This window comes from Silene latifolia, chromosome 3, assembly GCF_048544455.1.
Source record: "Silene latifolia isolate original U9 population chromosome 3, ASM4854445v1, whole genome shotgun sequence".
NCBI classification, from domain to species: domain Eukaryota; kingdom Viridiplantae; phylum Streptophyta; class Magnoliopsida; order Caryophyllales; family Caryophyllaceae; genus Silene; species Silene latifolia.
Window position 1 is genome coordinate 51,261,203 of NC_133528.1, and position 12,346 is coordinate 51,273,548.

At 39.5% G+C, this 12,346-nt stretch overlaps 1 protein-coding gene and 1 long non-coding RNA gene across 2 annotated transcripts; one reads left to right on the forward strand and one right to left on the reverse strand.

Moving 5' to 3' along the window:
• The first annotated feature begins 260 nt into the window (after positions 1–260).
• LOC141647638 (purine-uracil permease NCS1) lies at positions 261–2,486 on the forward strand. The gene has a single exon (XM_074455910.1). It carries the CDS (start codon positions 547–549, stop codon positions 2,233–2,235), a length of 1,689 nt encoding a protein of 562 aa, XP_074312011.1. The 5' UTR covers positions 261–546; the 3' UTR covers positions 2,236–2,486.
• A 2,009-nt stretch (positions 2,487–4,495) lies between these two features.
• On the reverse strand, positions 4,496–10,809 carry LOC141647639 (uncharacterized). Its single transcript, XR_012545784.1, has 2 exons — positions 10,779–10,809; positions 4,496–4,767 (listed from the first exon to the last, which is right to left on the reverse strand). It is a non-coding gene; the product is annotated as an uncharacterized LOC141647639 (long non-coding RNA).
• Positions 10,810–12,346: the final 1,537 nt, after the last annotated feature.

Sequence of the window (12,346 nt, forward strand, 5' to 3'; positions counted from 1 at the left end):
CACTAATTTCACCAATAAATCATATAAGCTTTGACATTCTGATGTTACACTAAGCTGTGTTAAAGTAGATTATTAAATTATATTTCTTTAATCGGGGTGTAAAGTTTTTTATGTATGCAAATTTTATTTACAATAGTATATTACGTTATTTCCTCTTAAACCATTGCATATTATGTAAATAGCTGATTTAGACCAACTAGATAATTACAATAGAAATGCAAAAAAAAAAAAAAAACATTTAAAATCATTAATACCGACCCAAATACATACCCGTGCAATTTTGCACGGGTTAAAACTAGTAGGAAGTAGATTACAAACGTCATACATGAAAGAGAATCATTTGAGAGAAAGCACTAACCACCACGAGATACCCGCTTAACAGAATCATTGATATTCAATCATACTCAATCATACAAACCCCATCAAAGTGAGAATGAATATGACAACTCAAGCATAAACAGTCGCACATCAGCTATCCCAAATTTCCAACCACACCTTCCATCTACTCTTCCAATTAACTATCTATCATAGTTGGCCATAATCACCATGGTGTCTAGGTGTTTTAACTTACACCTCCATCTTCCTCCCCACTCTCAGCCTTCCCTTCAACAACCCACGAGCCGGATCGCCGCATCGACCACCCTCCGAAGACCCTTCAAATTTAACTCCACCACCATCTGCAGACCATGTTCTGTGGCAACCCCGATAATGGCGTCAAACAATCCCATATCAAGCTCCCTAGCTGCCAACTTAGAGTTCGATTCTGACCCGACCCTTACAAATGATGATCTCAAACCAACCACCCAAAGTCAACGCACATTTTCGGGGTGGGAAATGGCTAGTCTTTGGATTGGATTGGTGGTGGGTGTCCCATCATATTACTTAGCTGGTAGTCTAGCTGACTTAGGAATGGCTTGGTGGCAAGGGATAGCCACTGTGGTGGCTGCTAACATTATCTTGCTTATCCCACTAATCCTCACGGGCGAACCCGGGGCCAGGTACGGCATCTCCTTTCCGGTGCTAGCAAGATCATCATTCGGGATCAGAGGCGCCCATGTGCCCACCCTTCTCAGAGCATTGGTAGGGTGTGGTTGGTATGGCATTGAGACATGGATTGGTGGGGAAGCTATATTTCTTCTATTACCTAACTCAATTAAACAATCAGCAATGTCAACAAACTTGCCTTGGTTAGGCACTTCTCCCATTGAATTCTCTTGTTTTATTGTTTTTTGGGTGGCGCAATTGGCGATAGTTTGGAATGGAATGGACGGAATTAGAGAACTCGAAAAATATTCAGCTCCAATCTTGATAGTTTTGACATCATGCCTTCTTATATGGGCATATGTCAATTCAGGTGGTTTAGGCCATATGCTTTCAATGTCATCAAAGCTTTCCACATCTCAGTTTTGGGCACTCTTCTTCCCTTCCCTTACAGCAAACATAAGCTTCTGGGCCCCACTTGCCCTAAACATCCCTGATTTTACAAGATATGCCAAAACCCAGAAGGATCAAATCATAGGTCAATCAGGGCTGCCTATATTCATGGGATTATTTACCTTTGTTGGGTTGGCTGTCACCTCTTCTACCACGGTTATCTTCGGTCGAGTGATCTCGAGTCCTATTGAGCTCCTTGGGGCAATCGGTGGGGCAACCACCATGATCCTGGCAATCATTGGGATCAGCCTAGCCACAATAACCACCAACATTGCTGCGAATGTCGTGGCCCCTGCAAATGCACTGGTCAATCTTAGCCCATCAAAGTTTACATTCAGAAAGGGAGCTCTTTTGACAGCATTACTAGGCATAGTCTTTCAACCATGGAGATTACTCAAGTCGAGTGAGAGTTTTGTGTACACTTGGCTTGTAGGATACGCTGCATTATTAGGGCCAATAGGAGGAATAATGCTGGCAGATTACTATCTTATAAAGAAAATGAAGCTCAATGTGAAGGATTTATATACACTGAATCAAAAAGGAAGGTACTATTATACAGGGGGTTATAACTTGGCTGCCATGACGGCGTTGATTGTTGGAATATTGCCGGTGGTGCCTGGATTCTTACAGAAAGTTGAGATATTGGGTTCTGTTCCTGAATTATTCATAACCATTTACAACAATGCTTGGTTCATAAGTTTCTTCTCTGCAGGGGCTCTCTACTGGGCTCTATCTTTTTCAAAAAGGGTGGAACAAGATCCTAAATCAAAAGATCCACTTTTGCCAGCACCGGGCATATAAGAAGATATGGGATAGGGGCATACGGCACAGATTGAAATAGATACGCAATACAAATTGCTTCTAAATGCTGATATCTGCAACTCGTTCAGACCCGTTAGCATCAATTTCCCTCTTGTGACTCCACACACACAAAAAACATGCTTTTTAAGTTGTATATTTGTTAGTTTACACCAAATTACAGCACCACTGTATGTATAATTGTTAATAACACAAATCTCATTGAATTCATGAGAAGCTTCTACTGCAGTTACTACACTCTTGATCAGCTAGAAAAGTATTACACATCAGTCCTCTATTTCCTATAGTTACATTAAAGAATACCTTTGTGCCAGTGGCTATGGCTTATCAGTAACACTTCTATTTCTCCAGCTTCTCCATGTAGCATCTGAAAGAAAGTCGTGTAGATGATATATTGGACGGGGATAACAAGTTCTTGAGAGATGCGATATGGACATGACTATAGAGCAAAATGACAAACACAAGAACCTAAGTTAGTCATACATAGATGACGAAAAGTACATGTATAAAGATGCTATAGTTATTGGGAAGTTTGCATAGAAATATTTACAAGGTGCCAAACTGCCAATAGCACGTTTAGCAGAAGGTAATTCCCAATTACGACTGCAAGTGTAGGACATGGTGTACATGTCTTCAGTCTTCTCCTTGTGACTTGTTACTAGTATCGTGTGATCTCTTCATTTGTACCGACAAACCATTAATATCTGGACTCTGGCATTCTAATTTTGGGCGCATAATAGCCACAATCCTACACCAGCATTTGCTCTCACTTCTAGGCTTGCTTCCTGTTACTCCTACACAGAAAAAAGCAAAGGATCTATGGCAATCACGAGAAAATTTTGATACCCGTTCCCCTTGTCTAAGGCACTTTTGACTTGTTTACTGAAGTTCATATTTCCCTCTTATTTTCCACATCTTTGAAACTTCAAGTTTGATAAAGGAAAACAATAATTGTGATGTGCTGACAATCGAAATGACCATAATCACTACAACAATAGTATAAGGAGGAGAGAGAAACCACTTCATGAGCTCAAAAAGGTTTCATCCTAAAACCAATCAGCGATAGGCGGAGTAACTTCTTGGTTTATAAAGAAGTGAACTCCCTCCTTATTTTGTCAATGTAGGACACTCGGATAATAGGAGCTCTTAACAATAGACAAATCGACACCTTCAGAACCACCACATATCAATAGCCGCAAAAGGCTCATCAAATCGAATAAGAAATATAGGTGATGGTAATAAGTCCAGATCTTACATTAGGAAATAGTGCAAGGAAACTTGTATGAAGATTTTTTCCTTTTTGGCAACACTAGGACAGCTCTTGATTTTTTTTTTTTTTTTGTCTTTCAATTAGATACGGTAAAAAAACTAATTATTAGGAACAGGTCGTCAACTGAAATCAATTGTATAGAAGTTTGATCCCCCCTAGAAGAAACATTATCTAATTCACTTTGAATCACCCAATTTTAGCAAACAAAAAATCCAGAAAACTACCATTCCAAACATAAACAAAGTGGCATGCCTATTCCTCGGATATAGACGAGAACCTCGCTCCTACAAGCCAATGCACCAGAGTATAGATAAGGTATTGCATTACCATAACAAGCTTCCATTTTTTGGTTTATTTCTGAACCCTCAAAATTAATGGTTGAGAAGACCGACCACAAAAATCAGGACACACCCAACGTTCTTACAAAATCTTAAACACTAAACAAGAATAATGAGTCACACAACAACTGAGGAATAAACAAACACATCTCACTTTATTTTTACAAGAACTGACACATTTGGACCAAAACCAGTGCCAAATTCTGCCTTTGAAGCTTTCACAGTTCAAAAATATAATTTTACGAAATACAATTAGTCTAATTAAGAGAAATACCGAGTCTAATGCTATATAACTTTCACGACTACGCTCTTAGTGTTAGGAAAATTGAATTTCACGAAATGAATTGGCAATAGTGAACCACACCGAATCAACCCCGCTTTCCTAATAGAATAATTCGACCTTTATTAGTGCCTGGGTGAAACTGAATTTCCCATTGAGATAAGACGGTGACGTAATATAGAAATATTTTGTGTAGAATGTTATATTGTTTTTTTGATGCAGTAGAAGGTTATGTTTTTTCTCTAACTATTTGTTCTCATCCTTTATCCATTTATATAGAAAAGGATTCGCCCCTGGACCCATACTCGCTGACCGGTCAGCGAGACCCCGTCATAGTTATTCGAACAAAAACTATACCGTAATCCCGTAAATAATTATACAAGTGTACACTTCGTATTTCCCGAAGTCGCATTATATTATTTAGAAATTACCCATCTACGAACCAACCTTAATTACGCAAAATGCAACTGAAAATGGCTGAAGAGTGTCTTTTAACACTCGAACATCGTCACCACTTTTCCATCCATCTTCCATAACCTAACATGTCCCCATTTCACCATGAAAGAAACATGTACTTCACCTTCCACAACCTGAGCGGCAACTTTAAATGATTGAAGGGTAGAAACCTGACAGTAGCACAGATATATGTCAGCCAAACTTATGCTTGTTCCTGTAAGCAAACTTGTCATGAAATGCATAGGAAATCATGACAGATAAAGATAGAATATAATGTTAGTACAATGATAAATGATGGAGTAACTATTAGCAATAATACCTCTACAAATAAGGAAAAGATAGCACAATCAATCAACCCCACAAATCAAGCAAACACAATCAATCAGTGATATACTCAATAATGTAATTATAGACAAAATAATGTATAGGCTCCCTTTCCCATCCTTAATTAGACTACCTCTCATCTTATATATACCTAGATCATTAGCATTGTAAATCATCAGTTCATATATACAAATAACACCTTCTTACATGGTATCAAGGAGTCACAAGAAATCCTCTAAAAACCCTCTCTCAACCCGTCCCACCACCACCTTCAAACGCAGCACTCCCTTTGATTTTTCCACCGCACAATCAATCATGACCAACCCAGAAAACATGATTCCCAACCCACATGAAACCACCAAACCCTTGATTTCACTCAATTTGAATCACTGTGTAAAACTAACGCCGCTCAACTATGTCTCGTGGCGATTTCAACTTGTCAATATCCTCTTCGGGTACAGCCTATTCGGCTACCTTGATGGATCCACCGCATCACCACCACCCACCGTCACAGGTTCTGACAAAACAGAACAACCCAACCCCGCATACCTCTCGTGGCTCAAGCAAGATGGCTTGATCCTCGGGGCTCTCATGAGCACACTCAGTGCCACGGTTCAGGCACTCATCGTGCGTGCTACCTCGGCCAAAGAGGCATGGGACATACTCTCGAGCACCTATAACAACCCTTCTCGAGCCCATGTCCTTCAACTTAAAGAACGATTAAACTCAATAGTCAAACCCGCTGATCAAAAGATCAGTGACTATATGAACACTTTCAAAACTTGTATTGATCAATTGGCTTTATTGGGTACAACCGTAGACCCTGATGACATAGTCTCGAAAATTCTTCGTGGGCTTAATTACAATTTATATAAACCAGTTATTGATGCCGTGAGAGCCCGTGACGATTCGATCTCTTTCGAATCGCTTCACGAAAAGCTACCGCATCATGAAGTTCTATTAGATCAACAACCACAATCCGACCTATTTCAACCTATCGCTAATGTCGCCGCCGCCACAACAATAACTACCGTGGTAACAACCGTCACACCACCAATACACCACAATACAACCCCGCCGCCACCCCTCGCTTCCGCATCCACAACAAAGAACCCCACGCCCTTTTAAAGGCCGTTGTCGGTGGTGTCGTCAAATTGGACACGTCATTGCTAATCGCCCGTATTTCCGCCAAAAATACCCTCTTATCACCTTCCCTGCTCCACCCCAACGTCAACCTCAGTACACCCCTGCCCAAGCCCACACGGCAACCACCACTCCTCTTCCCAACCAAAATTCCAACCCGAATTATCTACTTGATAGCGGAGCCTCGCATCATGTAACCCATGACCTCGATACCCTTGCGCTCCATTCACCTTACTTTGGCCCGGATGACCTCGTTATTGGAGATGGCTCGACATTGGATATTGCCAACATAGGTTCATTTCAATTACCTTACTCTTCTCTTAAATTTAATAATGTGTTACATGTACCAAAAATTTCACGTAACATACTATCTATCTCGAAAATATGTCATGATAATAATGCTTATGTAGTGTTCTCATCATCTTCTTTTTTTGTTAAGGCAATTTCGACGGGCAAAACGCTTCTCCAGGGCAAGGCTAAAGATGGAGTTTACGAGTTGAGCAACACGCAACCAATGGCCTATTTAACCAAGAAAGGCTCAACTCACCTTTCATGGCATCATAGACTAGGACATCCTACCTTTGATGTAATGAAACATATTAATAAAAATGCACCATTTCCGATTACAAATTTTTCTTATTGCGATTCTTGTCAAATTAGTAAGAGCAAAAAACTACCATTTGCGAACTCAACATTTAAAACCACGGCACCCTTAGAATTAATCTACTCGGACCTATGGACAAGTCCGGTACTATCTCGTGAAAATTACAAGTATTATGTTGTATTTGTCGACCACTTTAGCAAATACATATGGCTATTTCCGATTAAAAACAAGTCCGAAACCACCCAAGTTTTTCTTCGCTTCAAAGCACTTGTAGAGAAATATTTCAACAAACCGATAAGACAATTCTTTTCCGATAATGGTGGAGAATTTCAAAAATTAAATCCCGAACTACTTAACAATGGGATAAGCCATTTTACCTCTCCACCTCACACTCCCGAACATAATGGGTATCTTTGAAAGACGTCATCGACACATTGTTGAAACCGCCTCGCATTACTCGCCCACGCCGATATACCCACCAAATTTTGGCCATTTGCATTTAGTACGGCCACATATCTCATTAATCGTCTTCCTACTAAAACATTAAATGGTGAAACACCGTACTTTAAGCTACATAATACAAAACCCGACTATCACAAATTACATAATTTTGGATGCCTTTGCTATCCATGGCTAAAACCATACACAAAACATAAACTAGAATATCGCTCTACACCTTGCATTTTCGTTGGCTATTCATCCACCCAAAGTGCATTTCATTGTCTTGATCCCAAAACCAATCGAATTTATACGTCTCGACATGTCAAATTTATCGAGGATGAATTTGCATACCATCGACTACTCCAAAAGGAGCCATTACCACCGACACACAATGATCCCGAAGAATGGTGTTCTCTTGTAATTCCTATATTACATACATCTCCTACTTCGCCACTGTCACCACCACAAGCACAACAATCCCGGCATCCCATTCACTCTACTTACACCCGTCGACCCCACACTACGACACCTACATCCACCACCACGCACCAACCACCCATCAACCCCTCCACTACCACGGCACGCCCGCCAATTACTCCCTCCACCCACACGCCACAATCCGCTTCCACTCCCTCTACTCAATTACCACCCGACAACTCCACTACAACCACTCAACCATCGACCCAACCTAACAGCCGAACCCACCCGTCGTCACTACCCGCTTAACCAATAACATCCGCAAACCCAATCCTAAATACGCCAAACTTGCTTACATTGGGCCCGCTTCCACCTCACTGCCCAAAACAGTCAAGCAAGCGCTCATCCTACCCCAATGGCGTCAAGCCATGGAAACTGAATTTCAAGCACTAACAAACAACAAAACCTGGACGCTAGTACCTCGTCAATCATCCCACAACATTGTTGGTTGTAAATGGGTCTATCGCGTCAAATATAACCCCGATGGAACTCTAAAGCAATACAAAGCACGCCTAGTTGCTAAAGGTTTTCATCAAAGACCGGGAATCGACTTTAATGAAACCTTCAGTCCAGTAGTAAAACCCACCACTGTTCGACTTATACTCTCGCTCGCTGTCACCCAAGCATGGCCCTTAAGACAGCTCGACATTAACAATGCCTTCCTTCAAGGTACACTAACCGATGATGTTTACATGGCTCAACCTCATGGCTTTGTAGACATGACCCAACCTAACTCCGTCGTCAGAATTAAACAAGGCCATATATGGCTTAAAACAAGCTCCTCGAGCTTGGTACACTGAACTCAAAACTTACCTTGTCACCTTTGGTTTTAAACAATCCATTTCAGATTCATCATTATTTCTTTTAAAAACCAAAACAACGTGTCTTTACATGCTTGTCTACGTTGATGACATAATAATCACGGGACCAAACCCTCAACAACTTCAACAATTTATAACACAACTTGCTAAACGATTCTCTCTAAAAGACCTAGGACCACTCTCCTATTTTCTTGGAATAGAAGTGACACCAAACAACCTTGGCCTTCACCTCAACCAATCTAAATACATACATGACCTATTACACAAATACAAAATGTCTGAAGCAAAACCAAATACCACACCTATCGCTACTGACCATCACCTCATTCGTGAAGACCACAAACCTATTCACGAACACTCTGACTATCGAGCAATAGTTGGTAGTCTTCAGTATCTCTCCCTCACAAGGCCGGATATTGCCTTCACAGTCAATCGACTAGCCCAATTCTTGCACCACCCCACTACCACCCATTGGACAGCTCTCAAACGTTTACTACGATACCTTCAAGGCACCTCCACGCATGGAATCCAACTATACCGTACCTCACCTCTTTGTCTTCACGCATTTTGTGATGCAGACTTTGCTGGCGATAAGGACTCGTTTCTCTCTACCTCTGGCTATGTCATTTACCTTGGTCGTAATCCTATCTCCTGGTCTTCCAAAAAACAACGAGGACTCGCCCTATCTACAACTGAAGCCGAATTTCGCGCTGTCGCTGCTGTTACTACTGAAACACTATGGCTTCGAAATTTACTACTTGAGCTTGGCATCACCATAACAAAGCCACCCGCTGTTTATTGTGACAACATGTCGGCCACTTTATATGCCAAAAATCCGGTCTTTCACTCCAGAATGAAGCACATGGCCCTATCATTCCACTTCGTTCGTGAACAGCTCCAATTGGGGCACATGCGCATTCAACACATTGCAGGAAAGGATCAACTCGCAGACGCACTTACCAAGCCTTTACACAAGCATCGTTTCCTTGACCTGCGCGACAAGATTGGCCTTCGACCCCCTACGTCCATCTTGAGGGGGAGTATTAGCAATAATACCTCTACAAATAAGGAAAAGATAGCACAATCAATCAACCCCACAAATCAAGCAAACACAATCAATCAGTGATATACTCAATAATGTAATTATAGACAAAATAATGTATAGGCTCCCTTTCCCATCCTTAATTAGACTACCTCTCATCTTATATATACCTAGATCATTAGCATTGTAAATCATCAGTTCATATATACAAATAACACCTTCTTACAGTAACAAACATGATTGTACCTAAGTAACAAAATCAGTTTACAGCAAATAATTCCTACTTAATTATTCATGTGAAATAGTCAACCCAATTCTAGCAGATTGCAACAACAACAACATTACCCAAGTCCTTCAACGGTTCCCACATATTGCCCAAGCGGGGTACAAAATGAAAGCAAATTAATCATTCAAGCTAATTTGAGTAATCTTGTCTAAAAAAATTAGTTAGACATTACTCAAGTCATATATCTCGATTCCGATTTACAACTTCCAAAAGGTGACATTCGAATTCTTAATGTGTAAAAACCTCCAATATTGATATGCAATTTTAACGGAACAGCCATAACAGTTTCTTTCGACAAAACTTACATTAGACGACCTAGTCATACCACATTACCACGTTCCAATTATTCTACAGATTCAGATTTGCCAGAATACGACTGTACGACCAAAAACTTAGGGAGAGCAATATGACAAGAAAGTCAAATCTCATTACAAATAATTACACACGTAAGCATAATCACATACTAGAGTTGACATTTAGTCATGCATTGTACAATGCCGAGCTTAAAATGAAATTTGACATTATATACACAAAGTAAACCCCTAATATCAATACATTATACCTGTCATGCTGACAATTTGATAAGGTCAAAGGTATTGCCCATAATTAGATAAGCTTTAACAAACAATTACAAAGTCAGGTTTTCAACAGTTAAAGCATGAGCACGGTTTGTATTAAATCTTGGTTTTAAGTCTTGATCTAAGGATGAACCACCGTGGCTTGGTTCTATTCAGATGGTAAATGTCTTTTAGAACTTGGTTGTGATACGTTGTCGCTATTGAGAATATTACTTAGCATATTCTAGTATCTTCTATGATGATCTTATTGATATATATTTAGTGTATAATAGTTCATATATTTCCTATTATTCTGCCTTGTACAAACAGCAAGTATATTTCTAAGTCAGTTTTATTCTCTTTGTAACTAGTATATAAACCTAGGTTGTAACTTTATTATTTATGCAATTCTCAATGATAAAAACCTTTCTCATAATTTTCCCAGTCGCAACCCAAATTTAATAGCATAGGTACCAAAAGAATTACCAAAACTTATCAGATATGAATGGTTGAGAACTTAGAAGACCTGAAAAATGACACAGAATTAAGAAACTTATCAGATATGAATGGAAAAGGATGGCAAATACATGTGAAAAGAAAGCTTGTATTAAAAATTGTGATAACCAGTACTACAGACATAAGACCTATGGTATCTGACGTACACCGGATAGAGAGCAATGGACAAAAAGTTGAACGTTAAAATACGAAAAGTCTTTCAGACAAGAACAAACCACAGAGCCTGCAATGCAAGACTTTAATGAACCACTTGGTAACAAGTGACTCTCTTGCACTACAAATTCATAGGTGAAGAAATCCCCTCCTACAAGACTACTTAAACACTAATGTATCTTCGTCTCTCTCCCCAGGATTACCAGTCACCGACTCTTTCTTCACTTATCAGTGTTAGAGTGAGTCACGTATCCAATTACGAAAATTCCAGTTAGAATTCGTAACTATAATGTTAAGTAAACTTACATGATGTTTAAGAAAGATAAATCCCCCCTCCCCCTTCTTTCCCGTCGTTCTTCATGTTGGCATGCCACCATCTTGTCGGTGAATTGCCTTCGTCTACTGTTGTCACGATACAAAGTAAATGAAAGTGCATAATTAATTCTTAATTTAATCTCATAAATATATATCAAAGTGAACTATAACATGTTGGATGAGATGAAATAACTCAAGAAGTGTATCATACTTCATAAGAAAGTGAACAACCTAACCTATTTGCACATCAACAAGTACATAATAATCAATCGAATCACCAAACTAGCACATTACTTGGTCATCTCCGCTCCAAAATATCACCAAGTTACTCCAAATATACACATACATATCCTACAATAATCATCATATGACCCTAAAACACATAGATATGTCATTTTCGTCCAAAATCACCTTAAACCTTCTGTATAAGGTTCGAAATGGTGAATTGCAATTGATTGACGAACTGGATCCTTGGAGTTCTCGTCAGTCGAAGGAGCGGAGCTTAGAGCCTTTACTTATTATTTTATTCTATTAGGGCGCTTGAGTCCAATGTTTGGATGACCAGCTGACTGACTGTTTGGAAAGATTGATTGCTTGGGCTAATATCACCATCCAAACTAAGTACTTATGCTTTAATTAAGCGCTAAATATAGCACTTAACACTTTTAAGCCAACCCATAAAGGTAAATACTCGTAACACATAAGAAAGTTGAAAGACAAGACAACCTCCAAGTACTAAGATTAGATCATTTCCGTAAAAATTCTGATATATTTGCTTTAAATTAATGTACACTCATCTGATCTTGGATTCGTTCATCCCAGCTTGAACAAGATCGGTGTGCTATGAATGCACGTAACATGGAAGGGGACACTTGTTTTAAGAAAAAATGAAAAAAAAGTAAGGGTAGTATTGAAAATATAGTAGGCACACTTGCACTTTAATTGAAAGAGGGCCACTAACATAATGACATTTGTATGTAAATAATAAGGGTATGTGGGTTTTTTTAGTAATGTTTTTTACCAAAAAAGGAATGTGTAGTTTGGTTTAGATAGTCCGAATAAGGTAAGTG